This window comes from Drosophila novamexicana, unplaced genomic scaffold, assembly GCF_003285875.2.
Source record: "Drosophila novamexicana strain 15010-1031.04,08,12 unplaced genomic scaffold, DnovRS2.1 tig00004554-arrow-pilon, whole genome shotgun sequence".
NCBI classification, from domain to species: Eukaryota; Metazoa; Arthropoda; class Insecta; order Diptera; family Drosophilidae; genus Drosophila; species Drosophila novamexicana.
The window spans coordinates 5,291,119-5,319,066 of NW_020825051.1; the positions used below are offsets into that span (position 1 = coordinate 5,291,119).

The following is a 27,948-nucleotide window of genomic DNA, read 5'->3' on the forward strand; positions in this document are numbered from 1 at the left end:
AGCGTGTAAATTTTCGATTGAACAAATCCACTAATTAATAAACATTAACATCGTTGCCATTAATTGTTGAATACTAATTGCGTCTAGCAGCATTTCGAAAGCGCAACTGTACAAGCACCTGTCGTTGTCTTTCTCTGAGTAGGAGTCGTGCGCGCGTCGCTTAGTTGCATTCGGAGTCGAAGACGGAGCCGGAGACGGCCACAGTTGAATATTTAAAAGTTTACCCGCTTGCAATTAGTGAAAAAGTGTTAACTGTGTGTTCGTGTGTGCGTGCGTGTGTCTGTGAGTATATATGTATATATATATATATACGAAAATCAGCGACAAAGCAAACCAGTTAGTTGCCATCCAGTTGTAACACAGATTTTTGTTCAAATCTCAGTAGCTTTGCAGTGTTAAATGTTAATCCTGGCCACACACACATATACCCAACAATAGTTCAAATAGATTCCAATTCTTGGCAAATAGTTCTTGAAGCTGTGTTTGCCAGCCGATCGCTATGCGAAACTAATAATCGACTGTATCAAGTGTTGCTAAATTCTAAAAATCTGTGTGTCCCCCCCGATTCCCACTCAGAAAGTGTACTGAAACAGCGAGAAGATGAATAAAACTTGTGCCCGTTGCCAAAAGGTGGTTTATCCCATTGAGGAGCTCAAATGCCTGGATAAGGTGAGTGACAATTAATTGAATTTCTATTGAAAACTGGTGGGAATGCAAGAAATTGATTGTTTTATATTGTATTGTATGTATTGGCATTTTTTTCTTCTTTCAATTTTGCTCCTTTGTTTTATGCCGCTGCTTCGCACTTGTTGTATGCGCGCGTTAGAGCGAGACGGCTATCTAGCCACATGGCCACTGCTCTCATTGATCATGCGTATCGTTTGCTCTCGTGCCCGTGTCCGTGTTGCTTGTTTGTTGTTTCTGTTTATTATCCTACGCAATTCGTGGCCTGTTGTTGTGGGCGCAGAGCAGCGCAAAGCAGCGCAGCGCAGCGCAGCTTTAATAATTACGAACAACAAACGTGTGCGAAAAATAAAACAAAAAGTTGTTCGGCTAGTTTGCTGCGACTGCGCAGCAGCATTTGTGTGTGCTTCTTGGAATTTAGCTTCAGCCAAATAACGGCACATCAATTTCATTCCATTGACTATTTGTGTGTGTGTGTGTGTGTGTGTGTGTGTGAGAGATTGCGCGGGTGGCTGCTGCTGGTGCTTGTGCATGCAGCAAATTTTTCAATTTTCGCCAACTCAGGAAATTGAAAATTGCTTTTAATTTGCGTCGCCGCTGCTTCCGCTACCTTTCTCTGCCGCCTGCCTCTTCCCTTCTTTCGCAATTGTCTGTGCCAATTTGCGTAAATTTTGCGTATGAGCAACGACGACGACGATGACGACGTCGACGCCAACGAACCGTTGCAAACTTGCAGCGCAGCTTTTGATCTCTGCTCTCTGCAAGCAATATGTATGTATATAAATAAGAAACAATCCGTTGACTGACCTTGAGCACATATTTCGTTTCCAGTTTGGCATTCTCTCTCGCACACACACACACACACGCAGTCACTAGCTTTGCGGTCATTGCGTTGCTTTCTTCTTGCGCTTATTGGTTTATGCTTAATTCCAGTTTATTTATATTGACCGTCCGTCGGTCTGAGCTGAGTTCTCTTTGCGTTTCGCCTTGTATACATTTTCGCCCTTCAAGCTCTTGTGTAGAGTTGAGTTTTTGCCCACGAACTGTTACTCGAAATAGTTGTGGTGAGATTTTAAGCTCTTCGACACCAAATAGGTAAATATGTACATGCATATGTGTGCGGAAACATGCTCAGCTGATAACGGACGGACACAGACAATTGTCATTTCATCATTCGTCAAATTCCATTCGAAAGCCTTGTTGTAATCAGCTCCAACTATCAGCAGCTGCGACGTGTTCCACATCACTTGCATCCCCCCCTCCCCCCGCACGTCTCACGTTCGCTGCTCTTAAGCGTTTGTCTAATTATAGTCAAGAGGCGCTACACGCTCTCTTGCGCTCTCATCTCAGACTCTCGGACTCTCTGTGCGTCTAATTTTAGCTGTGGAGTAATGAAAACTATTTAAAGTCAACGCAATGAAGTCGGTTATAAAATATGCACGAGGCCTAATGGAAATGTTGAAACGTGTAAATATCAACTCAAAGATTTGAGACACGAGGAAACTCGAGAAAACTGACAACAAGCTGCAGATATTTATGTATCTTGTGCACATGTGGGCCAGACAAATAAGCCCAAATCTCGCGTCTGTCCGGGCAAAAATATGAACAATTGTATTTCATAACAATTCTTAGATAATAAACAATTTGACTCATAGGCGTTGTTTATTAAACAATGGAAATGTTTTTCACTTAAACTTAAATTACAACTTGGCTTCTATGACGCATATTTTCAATGCGAATTTCACAACAATTCGGTTTCAATTGTCTCGTCGAATATATGTATATTATATGGGAAAATGAAGCATGCGATTACCTCATCAAATATATAGAATTGTGAAATTAGAGCCTGCAAATAAGAATTGAAATTTACAAAGGCTCTGATCTAGAAGTCTAATCAGAACATATAAAAAGTTAATCTAATTCGAAAAAGTGTATTTTATCTTCGGTTTTTCTCAGTTTGGCAAAGGGAGCGATTCTTCCACTCCCCATTTCCACCCGTTTCTTAGTGGAACGTTTTGTTCCATTTCCTTTGCGGTTGCCGCTCTGCACGTGACATATCCTGATATAGAAATCGATACTCGTGACAGGCAATAAACGGGCATTTTATACCAATTATCGCTGCACACACACACAAGCACACACACACACACTGGCGCACACTGAAAAGTTTGTCTTGTAAATAAAGAAATGCTTTTTAAATGCCGTTAAAGTTGAGCAGCGCTGCCGGCGCTTTGTTAATCGATTTTTGATACCAAACTTGACTCAACTTGTCGCCGTTCTCGACTTTGCAGTCGCAGTCGCAGTCGACGTCGCTGTCGCTGTCTCAGCTGCTGCCGTTGCCGTTGCCAATTTCATTTATCTGACTTTTTGTTTGGCAAACACACGAATGTGTGAGTTTTAGTTTTTGCTGCTTTTTTGAAAAGCGGTTTAATATGAATATATGCAAATGTGTGTGTGACAGGCAAAAATGGAGTATGGTGTGGTATATATATTCTTGATCAGCAGCGAGCAGATTTTTCACGTATTTCCACTGACTTCGAATTAGAGTTACCGTTTTTTCGATAGATTTTTTGCCGTTATGCACTCAAGTATGCTAAGGCAGCTTAAGCTTGTTTACAGGGTATCCGACTAGTCGAACACACTCACATTCTCGCTTGTTGTTGTTGCTGCTGCTGTTTTGCTTGGCTGCGGCGACAGACGATTATTTTATGCTCGCAACGAAAGTAAATGACCTCTTTGTTGTCAGCCCTGGGGTAGACGGGGGAGGCGGGAGGGGGCCAGGAAGCGCGCTTAACATTTTGGCCAATTCGTGCACTGTGGCACGAGTCGGCAGTTAGTGTTGGGCGGGGGGGAGTGGGGCAGCAGACGGCAGGAGGCAGCGCAACGAAGCGCAGCGTCAAATCCAAAAGCGTCCTCCCATTTGCTGCAACTTCGTTTGGCACTTACCGAATTGCAACTGTAACTGCAGCTGGAATAGGCTGTTACCCCCCCCCCCCCCCCTGTCGTGGCACACTTTTCGGCCTGTCACTTTGCTGAATGTTTTAATTTTTGCATTTGGCCCATGACAAATGACTACAGCAACAAACTTGGAGAGAAGCGTCTTCTGGCCAACTCATATTGCTTCTTGCCACACTTGGATGCTGCCACAATGTGCGGCACTTGAAAATCGTTTCCGCTTTCGAATGTGCGAAACGGAATGTGAGGCTCTGGCTGCACAGATTAGTGAAGGGCGCGTGACACGAGAAAACATGAAGCTATAAATTATCTTTTTTTTTTGCCAAATTAAAAATATTAAATAAATAATTATAATATAGCCAAAAAGCCGCGTCATATTGATTAAATTTCTGTTCGTGCGTGTTTCGCAATTGTTATTCGTGTTCAATTCGTCAGGCGCCCATCTCTAGCCAAGAAAGAGCAACAACAACAACCACATTGACAATGACAATAGTTTTTATTTTGTTTTTTTTTCTTTTTCCACTCTTGACTGGACTCTCAACTCTGAAAGCGAAGTTCACTTTTGCATGACAAACCATTTTCTGAGTGCAGCCCCCTGTTCCCCGCCCCTAGCTTCCCTCTCCCCTCTGCGCAAGCACTCTGCCAGAGAAGGGCGCTGCAATTTCACAAACAATTCAGGCATGAAAATAAAAGTGGTCAAGCAGCGGCAGAGGCAGCGGCAGCGGCGTCGTCTTTGACTTATCGCTGCTTTTGCATCTCCTTATCTTCATTTCCTTTCTCACACACACACACGCGCGCACACACACATGCTTGTCATATCACTTTGTGCTTTGTTTTGTTGCTGTGAGAACTTTTTGCGGCATTATGCAATTGATGTGGCAGCTTTTACCTTCCCCTCCAAACGCTTTCTACTTCATTTTCATTCTTCTGCTTTTCGCTCTCCCACTCACTTTCGTTGCGCCTCAATCAAAGCCTAAAGCCCGACTTGCAGCTCATCTTTTATGCTCCAATTAGTCCTAATTAGCCGCTTGGTTGCAACATTTTGCAACCTATTTGGCGGCTGCCAATTTTTACCTTTGACAAAAAACAGATATTTCGACGGCTTCGACTGCCAAATGAAAAGCAAAAGCAACGAGTTAAGGTTTGTGTCCCACAAACCCCTTTTCCCCTCTTACCCATTTCCAAACTTCTAATACGAACCCATTTCTTGATACTGGCTTACATTTGACTTTTGGCAGTATTTTTTTTGTGATTTTTTAAATACTTTTTCATATTTATCGTACGGTCTCACCTAATTTGATGTATTAACAGTTATGTTTACATATATATTTCTCCTCTCCTCCTTCACATTGTTAGTCGAATGATGAAAAGCAACAATTAAAATGTAAATCTTAAGGGCCAAATAAGTATGGGATTTGCTAGGTATACAAATACATACACACAAATACATGCACACAAATACACTAACCCACACACACACACACGTGGAGTATTGCCAGACAAGTTTTCTATGCCTGAATTCTGTTTTCTTTTCAATTTTTTTTTCTTGTTGCATTTTAGCTTCGATTTGCTTTGGTTTTGTGGCCCAATTTTTGCATTGAAAATGTAAAAAAATAAAAACGAATTTCTTGTTCAGCTCCGAAAGTGGAAGCTGAAGTCTCCAAAGTGGAAGCTGAAGTTTAAATTGCTGCTGGGCAAGCTTTTGGGCACGGACTCTTATTTATTCGCCTTGGGCATTTGGGGCTTTGGGGGCTTTCCCTCAATTAAATGTTTCCCATTGTTATTTTTCAGCACAAACATTTTGACTAATGACCAAAACTAACTGATGAACGAGTCAGTCTGTTGTGTGAATTGAGTTTCTGTGTACATATATATTTTTGGCTACCTGTCTCTCTGTCTCACTTTCTCACTGTCTCACTGTCCCACTGTCTCGCTCTGAGCTTACCGTTTCCGGCCATTGATATGTGGGTCAGTTCGCTTCGGTCTACACTCTGCTACATGGCGCTTGTTTCTACTGTGAATGCATTGGCTTTGTCTTACAGTTACGCAGATTCTTCTATGCGGCGCTATCCAACACTGGCCCCTTGGCTGCTGCCATTCGGTTCGCTGTCGCTTGTTTCCTGTCATTTCTTCTGTTGTTGTCGTCTTTTAATTGTTTTTACTTCTGCCGACTCTGCCCCCCTCGACCCTGCTGTTGCCTTGTTTTCACATTGCTTTTGTTGTAGAATTTATGTTAATGCGCATTTGCTTGTAATTTGTTATGCCACTCCCATTTTGGCGACGGGGCAAGACGGCTGTCGTCGCTGGCATTGCATTTACTTGACCTCGCTCCACCCCCTTCCCCCCTCCCTCGCCATCCCACTCCACTCATTTCTTTGTTTAAATTCAATTGATCTTTATTAACTCGAAGCGGGGTGGCAATCTTCGTTGCGGCTCATGTAAAGTGGCAACCCTGGCGACCCCTCGTTGCGGCTCTTTTATTTTGTGAAGCATTTGCATGACTTGGTCGCATCCATCGTCCAATTGATCCCCGCATGCAGCGGCAACCGCGCCGCATCGCATCGCATTGCATCTATGTTTGGGCTCTCGTTTTGTATTGTCTGTGCATTTGTGTGAGTGCTATTTATAGCTCTGCATATGTATATATGTATATATATGTGCATGCATGTATATGTGTACACATGCATGCTTAGCAATAACAATTTCCAGCTCTTTGGCTCTTCAGTTCAAGTGGTTGCTTGACTCTCGTCGCCGCTGTCCATCACTTGAGGGTTTTCTCGCCTCCTTCTCCCACTCCTCCACTCCCTCTCCCTCTCTCATTCGCACTCACACTCCACTGTCAATCATGAAATGCAGCTTTAGATCTCTGCTGCTGCTGCTGCTTTTGCTTTTTACTGTTTGCTTTGCTCCAGTTTTTGTCTACCCATTTTCAGTCCCCCGCCCTCGCTCCCGCCGCCTACCGCTGCTAACCCACTGCCATTTGTCACTTCATCAGCAAAAATTAATCGTCTCGAATTCGGTTTTTCTTTTTTCGTATTTTTTGGTCTCACAGCTTGGCAAATCTCGTACATTATTCAAACTCTCTGCCCCTTCCCCTTCCCTTCGCTGCTTCACACCAAATTCCACAGACAGTCGCAAGCAGCTGCTCCACATTAGTTTCAGCCGCATTTTGCTCCAAATCCAAAAGTTTTCCCATTGTGTCTCTTTGGCTTGTGTAAGCTGCCGTCGCCCCTTCTCCTCTCTCCTTACATTCCCTCTCTTCAAATATTAATAAAGCGTCATGTGTAAGTTTGAGCTGCTGCAGCAGAAGCTTTAAGCTAATTTGCAAACTCTCAAGATGCTGGCCCACCTCCTCTGGGCTGGTTACACCTCGTCCATTAGCAGAATGTGGCTCAAAGCGTTTGAGGCAGGCTAATTCAATTTACGTTGCGGGCGGCAGCGCTAATTATATACAAAACACAATAAGAGGCTCCCGACAGATGTACACACACACATACACACACGCACGCACATAAAGAAATGGGGCGGGTGGGCGCAAAACTTAGCTAACTGATTGCGTGCATATTTGCAATCGGACTTTGGCATATATTTGCATATGGAACAGAGAGTTTTGGAAAACGTAAATTCAAATAAAACTTCGCAAGTGACAAGCTGCGCTCTCCATGTGCATGTGCATGTGTGTGTATGTGCATGTGCGGTGTGAGCTTTTGAGTTTGTATAAATTAAGCAAACAAATGGGGGAAAAAACGTCAGCGCAAAGCAAGGGGTGCATGGATATAACGGCATGCTATTGACTTTGCTAATTGACTGAAGTCGAAGTGAGCAGAAGAAGAGAGTACACACAGAGTTGCATAGCGACAAATTGGTGAGCGGCGCGAAAAAGAGAGAGACTCACACACATAATTTGCCAATTTAGAAATTGAATAGAGCGCTGTAAGAGAGAGAGAGAGATTAGCATGTGCACACGGCTAAACGTGGAAACTAAGTTAAGAGAAATATGATCGCAAGCACAGAGAGCCTACGCATGCAAATAGAAAGGAGCATGTGAACTTAACGAAGAAGTATCGATAGGTTAAACGATGCGATAGTTATGGAATTAGGTTAGGTTGAATTTGAAATGTTAAATTTATGCTTTCAATTTACAAATAAATCCTTCAAATGCCACCCTGTACTTGAAGTGCATTTCAAAATGCACTTGTGCACCAATTCTTAAACATTCAACAAGAAAGCGCTGCCCAATTGTCAGTTGTTGTCAGAGAACTCTTGCACAATGCAAACAAAAACAAACAGTCGAAGCAGCTGGAACGAGACAAAACAAAAACAACAAAAAAAGAAGCCAAAAATGCACAAATGTGGATGGCTTTGTTTTGCTAGGATGTCCAACAAATTCTATGGGGCCATTCAATGTGGGCCAATGGACTTAAAAGAATTGAACAGCAGCGGGAGACCGAACGAACGAACAGTAGGAAGTTATTTTCATTGTCTGGCACTCCAATCTTGAGAGCACCGAGAGAAACGTTTGACCATTTACATACAACAACAACAACAACAACATCGACACCGATTCCACCAGATGATGATGATGATGATGATGATGATGCTGATTCCGTCGAGGCTGAGGCTGAGGCTGACAAGTTGGTCTGAGGTGGGGAACTAACCCGTCTTTAAATGCTGTTATGTATCTTTTAACTGGCGATACCGTTATGAGTGCTATTCAGCCGAGTAGAAAAATATAGAAAATGAAAAAAAAAATACTTCTCCCATACGGCAGATACTCCAACGATGATTTACTATTCGACCCGATCCGACCCGTTCCCGATGCGTATGCAGACCATGCGAAGCCACAAAAAGCGAGAAAAGTTAATGAAACACTCGCACAGCGACTAGATAAAAGGCATTTGCTATACAAAAAAACACACGAGCAGTTACCCAAGACAAGTCGACGTTTGAATACCCTTGCGCACATTTAGACTGAGAAGTGCTCGTATACAAAAGATACAATTTTCGTTAAAATAAGGCAATTTCCTCTTCATAATGGAACAGATTCTTAGTTTAGTTCGGATATCTAGAAAAATAAAGAACGTTTGATACGGATCAATAATGAATATATATATATATATATATATATATATATATATAGTTAAAAGACTGCTAATGTCTTGGCCTAACATCGCCTACATCTATTAGGATCCAGCTTCTTGACATAGTTATGATACCCTCGGCCAGGGTATACAAGAATTAGCTGCACTTCGTTCGACTCGCAGCTCTCCTCGACTCGGCGCCCAGTTCTAGCTCCAGCTCCAGCTCCAGGGTCGTATTGCTGCAGCCAGCAGTTGGCTTAGCTCAGCGAGAATGTCGCCTCCAGCGCTTGGCATTGCTTCCGAGTGAGTCACTCGCTTTATGTGTGTGTGTGCGAGTGTTGAGGTTGATGTAATGCCTTTTTATTGTTGACGCGAAAAAAATAATAATATTAAGAAAAAGAGAGATACAAAAGCAAAGAACGCCGAGCGCAGGCAGCTGCTCCATCAGCGCCTCAGTTGGTGGCCGCTTTTTTTGCGCTTGCAATCAAGAGGGGCGAGAGGGAGAAAGGGGGTAAATTAATAAACAAATTATGCGGCATGTATCTCTGCTGTACATACTCGCAAAACTCGCGTATCTATCGGATGCGAACGTGCAAATATGCGTTTAAATTGAATTCATAAGTTGAATCACACGAGTCGCAGACGATGCCAATCGATTGTTTTGTTGTTTGGGATCAGGCAGAAAGCGTTAGATGCTTGCATTGTTGTTGTGTGTATCTGTGTATCTGCCAGATACAAATGCAAATTCTGGCTAAATGTGTGGGGTCTGCGGAGCCAAAAGTGTTGCCAAAGTGATTCGCAAATTGTTTTGTATACGAAATGTTGGAAATTAATGAAATGTGATCAACAAATTTGAATGGCTCTCAAGCCATTCCCTCAGGAAAAAAAGGGGAAGTAATAAATAAAGAAATTAAGTACGTGGAATAAAAGAAAATCGCATTGTAAACAAATGCTTGTTGGAAAAACAAGACAAGAGAAAAGGAAATACTTGAAGAAATTCAAAAAGATTGCGATTTAATTTATAAAACAGTTATGCGGAATATCCGGAAACTTCCTTGTTATTTGGCAACCAGGAGATCTTAGGAGCTGGGCAGGATCTGACTGAAATTCTAAATCATCTTCTTTGCAATTCTCATACTTTTTCACCTCGAATCAGATGAAGATCAGCTCACCACAAGTTCTCTTGCTGGAACGAAAAAATACCGCTAAATAGACTGAAGAAGTTTCCAAAATTTATATTTTCACGCCATCAACTCAACCTAACCTCACCTATTGTCAGATTAGATGCTTAAAGAGAGGCTCATTAACTTCTTGCTGCTGGAAAATTCCAGGGTATTTCGCGTAAGTGTATTGGAATGCAATGCCATTCCAATATATCATTTTGCAGATAAACTATCTCTCACTGTTTATCATTAAACACACAAATGCGACAAATATTCGCATATTTTACGTTTGTTTTTCTCCTCCTCCTCCTCCCCCTGACTCTGGGCTACTGTTTGTAGCCGTGTTTTTTGAGAGTTTTTGAGTATCTAATTTCTGAGACAGTTGCTGCCCGGCCCGATTACGTCATGCCGGGGCCTGTCAGCTGTGGAACTGTAGACAACATTTTGAATGGGCAGATACAAAGCAACAGATACAGTGTACACACACACACTCGAACACACACACATTCGCATTGTAGTACGTGTAATAATTGCAAAACTCAACTGAGAGCAGTTCCAGTTACTCGAACAAAGCAAATTCAAATCTAAATCCAAATCAAGTCGAGTGTTGGGCAACGTCAAGTTATTTATATGACAAACTCACCACACACAATCCCTCCCACTCCCACTCTCTCTCACTCTCACTATCTGAACAAAAATGATATTAATTAGCCATAAGCTGGAAATGAACAGTTAAATAAAAACTCAATTAAACGAAATTGAAAACAAATTAGAAAACTTGTCGATCGCAGGGCGATACGAAGATCTTTCCCAATAGATATGTATGTGTATATAAATGGGAGAGCAGGAAAAACTGTTGTCGTGTGAAAAATGTGGGAGGGGTGGGGGGCAACGAAATGCAATTGAAAGAAAAAGTAAACGCTGTCAAGTGAGAATTGCATAAGAAAACATGCACAGAGAAGGGGAGAGAGGGGGGCAAACACACATTATTTAGACATTTAATTATAACATTACCAAGTTGGGACAGTTCCCACTGATCAACTGATCAGCCAAACGACTAATCAACTGATCCAACTGATCAACAGTCCAGTCACGTCAATGGGGCAACAATTAAAAATATTTGCGGCCAGCAGCTGATAATGACAATTACGAGTGCGAGCAGGCGAGCCAGATAGAGAGAGAGAGAGAGAGAGAGAGAGAGAGATAGAGATATAAACACGAGCTGGGGCTCCGCTTATGGCCAGGCCGTGCACCGATCCGGCGACCACCCATATAAGGCCAGTCGGAAAGGCGACGCGTAACGGCAATCGTAGAGCTTGGGCAACTGTTGTTGCCGTTGTTGTTGTTGTTGTTGTTCAGGTATCTTATGACAACAATATGACTCAACGCACAGTCTCACATGATTCTTATGGCCATTTGTGGCATTTCCAATTGAAGTAACAGCAGCCACCTTGACCCCAATGAGGCGCCGCCGCATGCCCAAAATGCAAATCCAAAATGCGACAGATAAACATAAAGCTCGAATTGTTAATGCCCTTACTGTTGCTTACAACTGAAGTATGGATAGAGAAAAGGTAGAGTATTTGGCAAGAGGTTGGAGTTTGTCTTAAGATCTTGCCTCAAGCAACTTTGAGTAAATTAAAAATGAAATATATCAAGGCTATGCTTACATTTTATCATATATCAGATTTTGTATGTATTTTTTGAAAGTTCCGAATTTAAATAAAATATGAACATTAATCAAAATTAATGTAATAAATACATTAGATTCAGCTTCTTTCAAATTGAAAATAATTCCCTTTTTAAAAGAAAAGTCCACAATTAAAGGAAAACATTTAGAAACAATAATTTTGAACATAAAAGAAAATTATTATAATATAAACATTAGAATCTGATTCTTGATAATTCATCTTTCTTCTCACTTTTAATAGTTTCCAATTTCTCAGAATATTTTCGACATATTTGCTAGACTTAACATATCTTAAAACTTTTTTGAGTTATTTTAAAGACGAAGTAAAATTTCTTTTATATATTTTGAGATATTTTGAAGAGCACATTAAAATTCTTCTGTTCTCTCTTCAAGATGTTGCCAGATAGCATCTTCACATGCCATGCAGCATAGCTGATGACAGAATTCTTGGAGCCACTGTACACTGACTACAAACCGTAAATGAAACAGAGCGTGCAAAATAAATGCCTAAACCTGAACGCGCTTTGAGGTGGGCTCAGACAGTGTGGCGAGGGGTGGGCGAGGGGCGGGTGGGGAGGGACACTCTGTGGAAGCCATGTTAAATTGACCAAAACGCGACGCAGCAAACTTGAACTTAATTTGGCGCTCTTTGGGGCAACCCGCACGACGTTGCGGAAACTGCCAAAATAAGAAAGACAACAAAGTTGAAAACTGAGTTGAAGTTGGGAATGTGTGAGAGTGTGTGTGTGTATGTGTGTGTGTGATACACTGTGCCAATAGGAAGCAGCGGAAGTAGTTGAATTCTGGCTACGTTGCTTTCACTTCCGCCTCATCAGCTGCTCCCGTATGCCGTATCAGCGTGTGCACACACGCCGCCGCCTACCCGGATTATGCACAGCTCTTCATCATCATCATCATCATGATCATGATCAGCTTCATCATGAGCATTGTCATCTGGTTGAGCAGCTGCCAGTGGAAGTGGGTTTCGTTTACAAAATACGACAAAAAACCACGTGGGTCGCACAAGTGTGCTCCACTTCCATCTCCAGCTCCGCCTCCAGCTCCCCTATCTCGTCCACCTCCTCTTGTTGCACTTCATAAAAGAAGTCTGAAGTCGCGTCTGCCTGTCTGTTATTTGAATTGTTTTGCGCTAACAACCAGCATTTAACATTTGATATATGTTTCCTTTTGGCATCTACTTCATGGGCGCATTGTCCAATCCGGCAGATGATAAACATGTGCCACATGCCACATTCCGGCTGCCAATTGCCGCCTTTCGAGAAATTCGCGTTTCGATTTCGTACGTGTGAATTTGGCTATTAGAAAGTGCTTTCTTTCTAGGGCTGCGCGAAAGAAACAGCCAATAGATTCCAAAGAAAATGTTACAACAGGCGTTGAGATTCAAGAGAAACGTTTTGTCAGTTTTACATTCAGTTTAAAGCGATGTGAGTTGGACATCTTATGTCTTAGTTTGGGCTTAAAATAACGTACTCTAACTATATATTTGGATTTGTGTTCGGGATTTGAGATGAGTCTTGAAGAGATGTCGATAAGATATGCGATGCTCAGGAATAGATTCTTAAAATCAGAATTATTTAGAATTCGGAAAAAGTTAATTAATGCATTCAAAATTTATAACAATCATATAGTAAAAGGTTTTCTTAAGAAATTGTTTTAGTATTCAGATAATACTCGAACTATATTGTCAGCATTACATTAGAATTAAACAGATATACTTTAAAATATTTGAAGCTTAAGTTTAAAGTCATGATTTCTCTGCGATTTATAATGCACATGATAACCATTTCGTAAACACAATAGGATCATGTGCTTCTTGACAACTTCATAAACGATTTCCTAAGTAAACGAATTGTGCCTTAACTTTCCTTATAACTTATAAATTATTCCGACTTACATCTGGTTATATGCAACTTTCTTGAAGCACTTTGAGTAAATTACTTTTTTCTAGAATACAATAAGCATAAACTATATTTTGTATGTATCACAAGAATTATAATATCAAATATATATATAAATACCAAATATGATTTACTCTGATTTGATTTTTCTGCCCACGCAACATTTAGACATTTTGGCCAACTCTACAAATTTCTTTTTCATTCAATACACTTCCTACTTTGGGCACGTCGCATCATTTGACACTTCTTGTTGCTCTTTTTTTTGGCTTATAAATAGATTTGGTTTTGTTACCATTTTAGTTGTCGGTTCGTGTTTATTTGTGCATTGTTTCGGTTTGTTTGGGCTGTTGTTGTTGTTGTTGTTTGTGTGGTGTTTGGCCTCATTTGTCATTTCGCTGGTCGCTTCGACTCTTGTAATCCAATCCGCAGCGCAGCGCGCTGCTTTCGTGTTCGCAGCTAACCATGCCAAATCACAAAACCCAAACCCCAACCCCAGCCCAAGCCCAAGCCCAAGCCCAAGCCCAATCCCGAACCCAATTCCAACCCAGTTGGGTGCTTTATGGGTCTCTGTCTCGGTTGCGGCTGCGGCTCATGCCAATTGTTAGTTTTTTTTATTGTCGCTTTGCGGAGACGTTTAAAATGTTGAAAGCGTGCAAATTCGAATGCAAATTCAACACCTCTCGATATGCTTGACAAAAAAGCAGCCAACAACAACAACAGTAAAAACAACGTGAAACACTTAACGTTTTTTTTTCTCTTTCGGTTTTTTGTATTTTTGGAAATTGAGCCGCAAATTGAAAACCAAGACGAGAAGCGAGCGGCAAATGAAAAGTGGGTTAAAGCGAGCATAGAAAATAAAATGCACAACGCTTAACAAACGATTACCTCATGCACACACACACACGCACACACACACACGCACACACACACACGCATTTTGTTGTGAAAGTGAAATTGAATTTTTGTGATGGTCATCAAAATCTCATCAAAGTGCAGCTAGATGCCAATAGAAGAAACACTCGACTTATAGGAAAGATACTGTCGCATGCTCTCTCTCTCCTCCCTCTCTCTCTCTGTCTTGCTCTGTTTCTCTACCGTCGCTCTTTCGCTCTTGCTCATGAGGTCTCCTACTGGTTACGCATGCGCCTCACGCGCAGCATACAACAAAATATGTTACAAGAAAATGAGACAAAAGTATTGGTGAAGTCTCAATACCCTAACTAAATCTATACATTCAGTAGCTGTGGGATAAGGAATGATTATCTGGATTGCACAGATCGATAAATTTGAGCAAGATATAAGAAGAGTCTAAGAGTATATCTGTAAACTTGAGAGTGTATTATAGATGTACAGAGTCTGATAAATAGAAGACAGAGATACATACCTAGACTAAATATAAATAGACCCAATTGGTATCCCTATTAAAATCTGAGCCTGCAGATTTGGGGCATCCAGAAAAGTGTCTCTTTTAGTCGCCTTCTACGACAAGCGATGACATGCTGTGGAGGTATTCTGTTGCCCGCCAACCACACGGGTGTCAGACTCGCATGTACTATAAACACATTTGTTTATTATAATTTGTTTATTATAATCGGATAGATAAACAAACTATCAAAATAAGTTTATAAATAGCATGGGGAATGAAGTTAAGAAGGTTTCAGGTTCGAATCCCAAGCAATCTTTATATCTTAACTGAAATCTGAAGCTATTCAAAAAGAAATTAAATCGAATAATTTGTAACTGACAAAAATGTTACCCATTTGAGTAATAAATTATAAGTATATTCCCTATTGGCCTCATTCTGTGCACAACTTTAAATTTGTAAGGGTATAGAAAATCCCAACGCTAAAATCTTGACACTCTGTCTTAACTTTTTTCAACTCAGTTAAAAACTTTCAAGTCATCATCAAGTTAAATCCGTTGATTTATGAAAACTTTGCTAGCTTTCCGGACCCTAGTGGCTTACGGCATTCCGCACCGCTTCCAATTTCAGTGGAATCGGAATGTGGTTGCCTTCAGCTGTCCAGTCGGTTGGCATGGAGAGTGTTTTTGGCCAAACGGGTTTTCTCCCCTCTCCCTCGCTCTCTCCCTCTCGCTAGTGATAAAATCGCAATCACTTCATCACTTTGCGTCTGGTTTGCGTCTACGCTATTGTGGTTGCCGTCTCCGCTGTGTGTGAAACCAATTAACGCATTTTTCTCGCATATTTCGCGCTGCGCCGCTTACTAATCCACAGACAAGTTAATCGTTTGTTGACCTCAAACTCAAGAGACCAAGTGGAGACCCTGTGGCTAGACCCTGGCTTGGAGCAGGAATAAAACTCACAAATTTGCATAACACGCTGCCGTCGTCTGTCTGAATCCGAGTTGCCTCTTTGCCATGACAATTGGCCCCCTTCCGCCTCGGCTCAGCCAGCTCCTAGCTCGTCTGCTGAGAATTTGCAGTCCACACAAAGTAGATGGGCAAGACGAAGTTGCCGCAGCTAAAGCTTATCAATAAAACCAACTGATATGATAGCCAGCCAAGGCAGCTGCAGCCTGTGCAAAAAGTTGGCCTATTAACTTGGTGCGCCAAACAAAAAAGTCTAGATTCTAGTTTAACGAATTAGCAAAAGGTGCTCTGCAAACAACTATATTACAGGGTATTTGATTGTGATATAGTATTCAGATCTATCAAGACCATATTACAAGGTATTTGATAGTAGTCGAGGCTATAAAATCTTTCATCAATTGATTCTTGTCTTGAATTCAGCTTGTCTTATGCACAACATTACAGGGTATTGTTTAGTAAATAGTTGCCAGTCTGACATTTTTTTATTTGCGAACAAGTTTTCAAAGAACTTTTGCTCCTCCTCAGAAGTTCCAAGTACTTATCTACCAATTTGGCCTGCCCCGACCCGGACCCCTACCCTTGGTCACACAACCAGCTACGCCCACCCAGCTACCGCAGACCAAGACCAAGACCAAGACCAAGACCGAGACCGAGACCAATTAGAGGCTACTAGAATATGCTCGTAAAGCCAAAAAATCTTTTCAAGTTTTTTATGCTCATCTTGGTTTTTAGTTTTACTTACAGTTTTAGTTGCATTGCGCCAATTTAACAAGGCAAAGAACAATAACAAATGAAAAGAGACCAATACTAAGACTGACAGACTGAAGAATACCCTGTGATTTATATAGAATAAGCTTAAATCAAGACTTTTTTGAAATTAATTAACTTTAAACGAACTGAAGCAAGTTCAATTGAAAGCTTACAATGTACATTCATATTTTTCCTCCTTATTTGTATAAAAGGCCAATTCGCAGTAAATCAATCTTTGATCAAATACTGAATTTCAGGCAATCCGAACTTAGTTTAAGTGTCTGACATAACCGATTTGCTTGGCGAGTTGCAGATCATTTGCTACTGCTTCCGTTTGTTACCCTTTCCACAACTCGATTATACCCACTCGGCCTACGTTTACTTTAGGCAGGGTATTTGTACAACAATTTCGTATTATCCCATTTGACTGGGCGAACAATTTGCTAACAGTTTCGTCTAATTCTTGTTCTCTGCTTTGCTCTTTTCCCTTTTTAGACATGGCACAAAACGTGTTTCAAATGCACAGAATGCGGAATGGCGCTCAATATGAAAACCTACAAGGGCTACAACAAGATGCCATACTGCGAGGCGTAAGTATTCATTCAATCGTTCATTCTAATACCCTAACCGTGGCAATCAAACCATTTTTATTGCGGATCTGTCAAGTTTAAGTGCCAGCTGAGCGGGTGAGGGGTTGGGAAAGGGGGCTGTTAGTAGGCAGGTGCTAAACTCACCTTGACGTGCAGTCGTCATTAGCGTCGTTTATCTTATCGCCACCCTGTGCCGGAACAGATAAGCAGCCAGTTCCAGTGTATTTCAGTGCAGTTCCATGGAAATCTCAGCAACAGCTGTCCACGTGGCGGCAACTCTTTGGGGCGACACTTGCCACGTGCTGTTGCCGCACGAATTGCTGAATTGCAGCTGTTCAAAAGGTGCGGAAATGCGGCGACACTTTAGTGAGATTCTCACTAACACAAACATAGCATACAAACATTCAGTTGCAATTGCCCTGCAGCATTGCAGCAACTTTAACCCCATTTGAAACGCGAATTTTATACCCTGTACCTGTCGAGTGTGGCTGAAAAGGGGTATCAATGTTTTGAAGCAAATGTATGTGGCAGGTAGAAAAGAAGGCAGCTCTGACTTCGTCTAGTATATATATATATACTTGGGAAATGAAAATCTAAGAGTTACAAACATCAATTACTGCACATAGATCCCTAGAGAACCCTTCGCTTTTTGGACAAGAATAAAAAAACATCATTCTTGATTCATTCATAGATTTCATAATGAACAACTGAAAAGTTCATAAAATGATCGGTCTGTAAATACCTTAGTTATGCAGGAACACATTTCCCATAAAAAGGGTTTGTTGCTTTGCTTCGAAAGAAGTTCCAATCACGATGCTGCTTACAGGGTATGTTCTGCTCGGATACTGCTGTTGTTCTTGCAGTTATCTCTCTGTGTGTGAGTGTGTTGGCAAGTGTGTGAAGGGGGGCGGCAGTCACTGCCACTGCCACGCCCCAATGTTATTGTTCTAAAATGTGTGCGAGTTGTGTGTGTGTGTGTGTGTGTGTGGCACGCAGCTCAATGGAGCAAGTGCTTCTGTGTGTTGTCATATTGTGCCCGGCTTGTAGCCTGCCTGCTTGGTTGGTTGCTGCTGGTTATCCAGAGATTGCCCCACAGTTGCCACTGCAGTGCGTGCGCCCGTCCGGCTGTCCGTCTGTCCGTCCGTTTGTTTCTGTTGGCCTTGAGCCAAGCGGGATGCGAGCTGCAATGGGCCACGTCTCTAATGCAGATTTATTGTGGATGCCACCGCTGCGGGAATAAAAATTCCATGCGGATTGAGTTATGCGTCCGTTAGCTTCGCTCTGACGCAGTGGCCGGCAACCAGCAGCCAGGACCTAGCACCTAGCCCCCGATCCCCGCCAGCGGCCATTGATGATGTCATGTGTCTGCAAAGGGCCGCAGCATTTGGGGCGTGGCCGGGCTTCCGATTTAGCAGCGCACTTTCACTGCAGTCAACGCCCGAGCTGCTGCCATTTGCACCTTTCGCCCCCATTTTTTGTTGTTGGTGGGCGTGGCAGCAAGTACGCCAAAGTCGTTTTCGATTCACTCCTATTTGGATTTTATAATTGCTTGAGAAGTTTGTTCTAGCACTTTTCTTCGGACTGTGCAAGTTTCTCAGGCACTTTGGGGTCAGCAAAAGTTGTGCCCTCCGTGGAATAACGATTGTAATAAATTATGTAGCATACACTAAAGAGATTTAAAGCGCCGGAGACATGCAATTATAGTAGTTGCCACATGTGGAGCGCCACTCGGAACTCTGATTTTAATTGGATAAGTCGAGTCAAGGGTTGGAAGGGAAAGAACATAAAATGCAATGCTTAAGCTAATAAATAAATAAAAATAAATAAAGGGAACATATTAAAGAGCAGGGAATTTTTAAAAGTCAAGCAGTCTATAATTCATATAAATTCATTTTATATAAAATGTGTTTAAATCAAAAACAAAAGCTTATCAAAAATGCCACACTACGCTACAAAAACAAAGCACCTTAAAAATACTTGAATTTAAGTGCAATTGTCGAGTGTAAAAGATAATAATTCATGAGCAGCAGCGGTTTGTTTTCTTTAGGGATAATTGGAGCAATTGTGTAGCTCGAATCGAAAGCTAATTGGGGAATGCGATGTGTACTTCCTGAAAGTCCTCAATTTGGAATTTGTTCAAGTTTCCTCCAAGCTGCAGCTGCTGCTGTCCTGCAACTTTCGCTCCTTTATGGGCTCTAACCCAATTGTGTCTTCAAGTAAACTTGGACAGGAGGCGGCAGGCACACAGGATAACAAAACACACAAGCACACACACACACACACACACACACACACACACACACACACACACACACACACACACACACACAAAGGGGGGCTTATTCAGCTCATGTATCCATTACATTGCCAGGTTACAAGTTTCTCCATTTAGTTGGAATTGAACTAGAAAACGAGTTGAATGTTTGTCGGCCTGTTTGCGCTCTTTTCACATTTATTTTATGTGATATTCTTTGGCAGTTTTTTTGTTTGGATTTAATCCATTTTTCATCTGGAAAATAGAAATGAGAGAAGACTGTAAACATCTGCACTGGCGGCAGCCCACAACGAACAGGCAACCTTTTCGTGTATTATATTCGCATCGGCACATTTATTTATTAACATAAAAAGCCAGTGAACCATGGCCCTGCCCTCCGTAACCAAAATCTCAAATCTCTCTACAATGTATGTGTGTGTGTGTGTGCGAGTGTGTGTTAGTGTGTTGTGCTCCACATTCCTCAGCAATTGGCCATATGTTACGGCTTTTTCTATTCGAAAGTTCTTCTCATTTCGTTTGGCACATCAATTTCGCCTGCTTTTTTTTCCACATATATTTGGCTCACTTTCATTTGGAATAAAAATCAGCCCCATGTAGGTTTCTATATATATATATATATATATACATGTGTGTGCCCCATTAGTCGCTGTTTGATTACTTAAGCCGCCAACAATGGTAAAAACCTTTTCAATTACCCAAAAAAATAATAAGCTTGGCTGTGCCTCTTTTTATGCTAAACAACAAAACACGAACAATACAGAACCTGCACACGCCCCCGCTCCCAAATGAGCTGGTTGTGTCAACCAGTGCCCCTGAGCCCGCACCCGCCCCCCGCCAAGAGTTACCCAGTTCTGCTGCTTCCCAATAAGCCAAGCTCTTGGTAGGGGAATTAAAATCTCAGCACGCACGCAGCCGCCCGATGCCACCCAAATCCGATAATGCATTCGAGCTTCACAATTTCATTTTGGCTTTTCGAATTTTTCAGTCCCACATAATTGACTTGCTGCAGCACTCGACACCGCACTCGCTTATAATGATGATGATTATGTGCGTTTAATCGCATTTCAATTCATTTTTACGCTCTGACCTGGCAATTATGCATAAACTCATATGTTGCCCCCCCTTTAGAACCCCTCTAAAGGATCTCGCTGAAATTTATATTATTTCGCTTCGCAATTTGCGAAATGTTCTCTAACAATCGTAACTTGATTCCTTTCTCTGCTATTTTAATTATCGGTTAATTCGACAATTTAACGTTTTATGCGCAATTTGTGCTTTTGGTTTTATATTCTGCGCTTCCCTGGCAGCTCCTCTTAATTTCCTCATGTCCTTTGTTGAGGCTCTGCCTTATCAATCCGTTGCTGTCACTCGACAATCCGCCCGCCCGCCCGCCATTGATCCATTGCGCAAAATGTTAACCAACAAAGGGCTTGTCACAGGGAAAAATGCCACAGCAATCCACAACAAATCACATGCAAAAATGTTGACATCAATGAATGTGCCCCCATCTCCCATCTCCCCCGCCCCATCTCCCCTTCCATGTTCCATGTGTTGGGTTATTTGTTTCGTTCGTTCGTCTGTTGGTCAGCTCGCCGTGGTCTAGTTTCAGAGGGACAGACACATTGCCCGGTTGCTATCAACAGCAATTTACGTTTAAGTTATGAACAGTCTACAAAATGACATGCGACTGCTCAATGACAGATTGAACGACTAATAGATGCTCTGCAGCTTAGATGATGCCAACAAATATATGAAAAAAACATATAAATTCATGTTAATTTAGCTAACATTTGCTTAACATAGTATGAGCCTGTTACCAAAAATAGATGTGCATTAAAAATCTAAAAGTTATCTATAAAGAATATGAGAACTTAGCATATAAATATCAAAACAAGCTCTTAATTACTATACGAATGCATTTTTAACAATTTTATGTAATTTAACATAGTATAAGCATGTTAATAACATTCCTAATTTGCCTAACATAATGTAAAACGGTTAGTAAAAGGTCTGCTTTAACAGCTCACAATAGTTTAAGTAATCAAAGCATGCACAAAATGTTTCATACATAACATTTGCATAAACTTTATTTAACAGCGTTATGTAAATATAAACATGTTAGCTAAATCGTGCCACAGCTGTTACGAAAAGTATATTTATAGTACTTACTAATTGCTTAGCTAGTTGATATGTTCATACTTATTGATTTGTGGGGCCTTAAATTGCAAGCGAGCTACAGAGTATATAAAATATATCATGTCTTATATACAAACATTGTTTATAGGATATTAAAAGACAATGGCAACAAAACTGTTTGCGTTGCAGCAGTTTGTTGCTGTGCTGTGTGTGTATATTGTTTACAGATAAATTAAAATTCTTTGATAGTAAAAAGTAAAGTAGCGTAAACAAGAACAACAATAGTTGCATGTCACGCACAGCAGCTGCTGTTGTTGCTGTTGCTGCTGTTGCTGTTGCTGTCGTGCGTGTTGCTGCCGTTGCTGCTGTTGATCTATTGGGAACGTGCCGAGACATCCGCTGCTGCTGTTGCTCTGACCAATGCCGCCGCTGGCGCTTTAGCATTGTTAAGTCATCATTGCCAGCCAACAGCAACAGCAGCAGCCACAATGTGTGCCACCAACAACAACAACAGCAGCAGTTGTTGTTGCAGCTGCACTCAGCCTTTGTTGCAGCATTAAAGCAAAGCTCGTTGCAACAGCAACAACTTGCGCTGCAGACCTACATGCATGAGCGACCGGTCATTGGTCATTAAACGGCCTTGCGCCACACACACACATACACACACGCCCCCACACCTGCCCCCTTGCCCTCACCCCCCGCTGACCACAAATTGGAATTGAGGGTGCGCACCGGGCCAGCTCGTTGTAACCAAACTAAATTAGCAGCTATATTGGAATTTACACAAATATTTATTAAACTAAATAATTGTCGCCGTAGCCCATTCTTTAAGCACCGCCCCCATCCCTCCCTACCAGCCACGCCCACTTTTAATGTCAAAGGCAGCGCTTGGCGACAGCTGCGTTCGATACGTACACGATGTATCCATAAATATTCTATAAGCCAATTTAGTTGCGCGCAATTACAATTGCAATATGAATAGGGCCAAGCGAGAGAGAGAGGGGGGCGTAGTGTAAAAGAGGGGGGATGTGTTTGTTAAGCTAAGGAAGGGCCAGGCAATGGGTTTATCAACCTTTTGCCAGTTGCTGTTGTTGCTGTTGTTGCTGTTGCTGCTGCTGTTGCTGTGGTTATCAGTTGCGAGTTGCAATCAATCGATCGATTAGCCAACTGATAGGTTCAAATCAACAAACAAACAAACACACACGATATATACTCCATGTATGTGTGTGTGTGTTTGTACTTTATGATTACATATTGCGCTCGTGTCCAGAGTTTACAATGTTGTTTGTTTGGCTTTGGTTTCCGCTTTTTTATTCCTTTTTTTCGCCATAATTAAATTGATGTATTAGTCCGTTGGGTAGCATTAATCATATCTCATATTGCATTTTCTCGGTATTGTTCAACATATTTCTCCTATCAGCTTTTGCGCACAAATACACACAGTTTTTGATAACATGGGGGGTATTATATGTTCTATTTCCTTTAAATCTGCAATTTGATAAAATTCCAATTACACAACAATTACGCTTTTAGTTTTGATAAACAGACAACTTAGTTTAAAAATTGAAAAGAGAAATCTCTGAAATATTTAGAAAGCAAAGGAAAGGGAAATAAGCTTAAGCATAAACTTGAAAGGTTTTTTACGATACTTATATTATTATTAGTTATATGTGAAACACATATAGAGCGGCTCTCCTACTCTAGTTCGCTCTCTTTCCCTTAAACTTGAAGTCCATCTTTGAATCGCGTTATCTATGTATTTTTAACTGGCGCCTTTATATGCGATTCTCAAGAATTCAAGTAGGGCCCACCTATTTTATTGTCACATAGTCTTTGTCTTTTTAACTAGCGCCTTCACTTGCGATTCTCAAGAATATAAGTAAGAATCCACCTAAACTAATCTTTGTCTATTTTAATAACGCCTTTATATGCGATTCTCACGAGTTCAAGTAAGTTCCACATTTATTTTATACAATTACTGTTTCCTCTTAATACACATGCATCTGATAATCCAGACACTTTCCAAAGATCGTTCATCTTATGCTAATGCCTGCCCCCTTTTTCGACCTGCCAAACACTTGAAGCGAAAATAAATGCTGCAGAAATTCAGTTGATACCGCAAAACTTTTCTTTGGCTGTGGTCGAAAATTGCATTTAGCTGCGCTTTAAACCGCATCATTCGCATCGCTCGCTGCAACATGCATTAACCGTTAGCTGCCCCAGGGCTCGGGCTGGGGTTGGGGGGAGTCGAATCAAAAAGAAATGTGATCCCGCATCAAAATGCCACAAATGCTGTTTTAATTGATAAAACAACTGGCATGAGTGGGGGGATGGATGGGATATGGTGGCGGGAGCAGGGGTCAGGTCAGAGGTTCTGCACACGAAAGCGATGCAACATGCGTTCAAGTGCTGCCAAATGATATGCGCTCTGACCCCGGCGGCAACAGGGTGGGCGGAGCAACCGCCACATCAACTGCAGCAGCAGCAGCAGCAACAGATTTTTGTAGCTATTTCCGCAATGCAGCAGTGGAAATTTTCAACAGCAGTCTTTCCAAAAAGAAAGAAATAATAAAGTTGACCGGCGGCAATTTGAACTTTATGCCAACATCTCAGGCAGCGTTTCATGCATTCCTTCTCTCATTCACTAACCCTCTCTCTCTCTCTGTTGCAGGCACATACCCAAGGCCAAGGCAACGGCAATTGCTGATACGCCCGAGCTGAAGCGCATCGCGGAAAATACGAAAATCCAATCGAATGTGAAATACCACGCAGACTTTGAGAAGGCCAAAGGCAAATTTACACAGGTCAGTTAACCGACAGAGTTTGTGTGTGTGTGTGCAGTATTTCAATCATCATCATCATAATAATAATTAACACTGATTCCTCGACAGGTGGCAGACGACCCGGAAACGCTGCGAATCAAGCAAAACACGAAGCACATATCGAATGTGGCATATCATGGCGATCTGGAGAAGAAGGCCGCCATGGAGAAGCAGCGCGGCTCTGCGGAGGTCTCCGACAGCAGCAGTGAGTAGCCAATTTTCCAGCGCTTTTCCGTCTCCATCTCTCTCTCTCCCTCTCTGTATATATATCTGTCTCATTATTCATGGCAATTGCTGGCAATTTAAAGCTTTTGGCTACAATTAGCTTAAGTTGAGTTAATGTTGCTTTTTGTTTGGTTAATTAATTAGTTTGAATTGCGTTTATCAATGGAATTGTCGTCAATTCACATGCATTAAATGTGACTAAACTGATTAAATCATCATTTATTGTGCTCATTAGAGCGCATAATGTGCGCACAGTGCTGCCAGGCTAATTTGTTTGGCTTGAAAAGTGTTGAGAACTTGCTAAAATACATTAATTACACACACAAAACATTGATCATGCAACTCAATTACCCAACACTGATCCACACTTCATTTGCCAAAACGCATGCAACTATGCAACACTGTTGCGCCTCATTCACTTTTCATTACTAAAACAAATCAACTGTGCAACACTGTGCAGCGCCATATGTCGCCTCCATATGCCCAGCTCCTCTTTTCACTCTGTGTAACTAATATTGATTATAATTCCCTCTATTTTTTTGTTTATCGTTTTTGCTTATGGATTTGTTTATCATTTGTTGCTCATTCATCAATTACAACAACAACAACAACTGCGCTCATAATTTGTGTGTGTGCTTTCTGAACTACCGTTAACCTAACGTTACACAACACTTGTACAACACCAACACACACAACCTAACACTAACTGGGGCAATGAACAAATCGCTTTGTGCAGACGAATCGGAATATTTCTCTGAGCAATTGGCAGCTGAACAATTCTCGCAATATGCACCCACAGCCTCGCCCATACCGCCAGCAACACTGCAGCACCAGCAGCAGCAACATCAACAGTACCAGCAACATCAACAACAGCAACAACATCAACAACAACAACATCAACAACAACAACATCAACACCAACACTATGTGCAACAACAAACGCTGCCACCGCCACCAATACAACACCAGCAATACAACACGGCGGCCATAACGCCCACATATCAACACCAACATCAGCAGCTGACACAGCAGCAACAGCAGCAGCTGTTGCAGCAGCAACATAGCAGCAATCACAGGCAGCAACAGCAGCAGCAACAGCCGCTGCACGATCCATACGCACACTACCAACAGCCGCAGGCGTTGCGCCAGCAACAGTTGCTGCAGCAGCAGCAGCAACACGCCATTAAACAAGCCTCACATCTGTATCCCACAGCAACATCGCAGGCACAACAACAACAACAGCAGCCGCCGCCACAGCAGCAAGCCACACCGCAGCAATCGCAGCAGCCGCAGGCGGTTAATAGCTACAATCAGCTGCGCTCGGCTATTTTGCATAATTCGCATCATCCCAGTGGCAATGCTGCGGATCAGTTTGATCATAGTCAGAACTCGGCAGCGGCTTTGCAGCAGCAGCAACTGCAGCAGCAGTTGCAGCAACATCACTCACAGCAGCAGCTGCAGCAGCAGCAGCAGCAGGCCAGTCAGCAGCAGCTGCAGCAGCAACATTCGCACAGCAGCCTGTTGAACAACAATGCAAGCAACGGCAGCATCCACAGCAACAGCAGCAACAACAACAACAACAATGGCGGACCGGCACATCCGCATCCGGCCAGCCTCAGCTATACACAGCAGCAGCAACAACAGCAACAACAGCAGCAACAGACACGCTCGCAGGCGAGCCTGCACAGCAACAACAGCAAGCATCAGCTGCAGTTACAGCAACAGCTGCAGCAGCAACAAAAACAGCAACAGCAGCAGCAACATCAGAGCAACACAAATGTGCAACAGCTGTATGTGGCGCCCAACTACAGTCCGGTTACGCCCTCGGAGAACGCTTTGGGCGCCAAGCTGCAGGCCAGCAATGGGCATTTGCCCGTCGTGGTGAGCGCCGCAACGCAGCAGAACAGCAGCAACAATATTGGCAAAATCGCCGACTACGATCCGTTGACGGATGGACCCAGGCCCATGCCCAGCACCGGACGCTCCAGCACAACGCTGGTGTACAGCTCGGATCAGCGCGGCGCAGCCGCAGGCGTGGGTAAGTAGCAGAAGCGAAGGGCTTACAGGCTAGCTGGTAGTTCGGTAGCGCTAAGCTCAGCTCAGCTCGATGTGCATCAACATGTCATCTTGTGCTTGTCCTTCCCTCCGTGTGCATTGCATTTAGTAGTGTGTATTGCGCCCTAAGCCTAACAAATGCTTTGCTCTGTGACCAGGTAACAGCGTGTATCCGAAGCGCATTGGCTCCATCTCGGACATAGATCCCGCCAATGGCATTTACGGCTCGCTGAGCAGCGCCGAGCAGGCGCAGGCCCAGAAGCAGCAGCAATACTATCAGCAGGTCCAAATGATGCAGCAGCAGGAGCAACAGGTTCGCCAACCGCCGGCTTCACTGCAGGAGAAACAGTCGCGCCAGAGCAACCTGGTAAGTAGTTATTCCCAGTTCCTCACATGAACTTCTTCGTTAAATTTGTTTCCTTTTTTTTGCAGCGCGTCTATCGCGCCATTTATGACTATGAGGCGCAGGACGTGGACGAGGTTAGCTTTCGTGAGGGCGACGTCATCTTTGAGGTGGAATCGATTGACTCTGGCTGGATGACCGGGCGCGTGGAGCGCACCGGCAAGACCGGCATGCTGCCCGCCAACTACGTGGAGCAGGCGGTTATATAATAGGGAATGTGCTACTACTGCTGTTGCCGCCAGCAGTTTGTGGTGATACTGGTCTGCCTGCTGTACATACTGCTCGTGCTCATCTTCTTCATCAATGTGTTCCTAGCGGATCGCAATATGCACACAAATCTAATGCGCGCGGGCAATCCAATGGTCGGTGGCGGCGGTGGTGGTGGTGGCGGCGGTGTTGGTGCGGGCATACATCCTGGCATGCATCCGGGACTCCATAATCCGTACGATATGCATGGCTATCATCATTACAACAATTATCATCCGCAAGTGGATCCCAAGCAGCAGCAGCAGGCGACACGAAAAACTCCCCAACAGCAGCAGGCGGAACAGGACATTTACTATTATTTCAACCACGTTTTTAGGCGGCGCTGAAATATATTTCCCCCACACAAACACACACACACACACACACACTTATATATATATAGAGTATATATATAGTCGACACACAGGCCAATATGTAAAAAACAAACAGAATGAAAACGAAACGAAAGAAGAAAGTGAAGAAAACAAATGTAAAATTAATAGCATAGAGAATAATGTGAAATCGGAACATGAAGCAAGAACCATAAGCCATTTATAAGAATATTCCCAATATATACCATATACAATAATACAACAACAATGATAATAATAATAATAATAAAC

General features: G+C 42.5%; 2 protein-coding genes across 3 annotated transcripts; both read left to right on the forward strand.

Annotated features, from left to right (window-relative positions):
• On the forward strand, positions 1 to 27,307 carry LOC115769968 (LIM and SH3 domain protein Lasp). Of its 2 annotated transcripts, XM_030715021.1 has the most exons (8): positions 1 to 669; positions 17,069 to 17,163; positions 24,246 to 24,378; positions 24,466 to 24,601; positions 25,358 to 25,667; positions 25,698 to 26,659; positions 26,835 to 27,043; positions 27,109 to 27,307. In XM_030715021.1, the coding sequence occupies exons 1-8, from the start codon at positions 601 to 603 to the stop codon at positions 27,286 to 27,288; spliced, it is 2,094 nt and encodes a 697-aa protein (XP_030570881.1). In that variant the 5' UTR covers positions 1 to 600; the 3' UTR covers positions 27,289 to 27,307. The 2 variants fall into 2 exon arrangements, with proteins under 2 accessions (XP_030570881.1, XP_030570880.1); XM_030715020.1 differs by lacking the exon at positions 25,358 to 25,667 and having other exon boundaries at positions 310 to 669; positions 25,835 to 26,659.
• Positions 27,286 to 27,750, forward strand: LOC115769970 (POU domain, class 3, transcription factor 2). The gene has a single exon (XM_030715022.1). It carries the CDS (start codon positions 27,295 to 27,297, stop codon positions 27,670 to 27,672), a length of 378 nt encoding a protein of 125 aa, XP_030570882.1. The 5' UTR covers positions 27,286 to 27,294; the 3' UTR covers positions 27,673 to 27,750.
• The last annotated feature ends 198 nt before the right edge of the window (positions 27,751 to 27,948 follow it).

Bases quoted from the DNA above. Each gene is read 5' to 3' on its own strand.
- LOC115769970 (XM_030715022.1), top strand. From the start codon at position 27,295: ATGTGCTACTACTGCTGTTGCCGCCAGCAGTTTGTGGTGATACTGGTC.
- LOC115769968 (XM_030715021.1), top strand. From the start codon at position 601: ATGAATAAAACTTGTGCCCGTTGCCAAAAGGTGGTTTATCCCATTGAG. The intron at 670-17,068 runs GTGAGTGACAAT...TTCCCTTTTTAG, and splicing joins AGCTCAAATGCCTGGATAAG to ACATGGCACAAAACGTGTTT. The intron at 26,660-26,834 runs GTAAGTAGCAGA...CTCTGTGACCAG, and splicing joins CGGCGCAGCCGCAGGCGTGG to GTAACAGCGTGTATCCGAAG.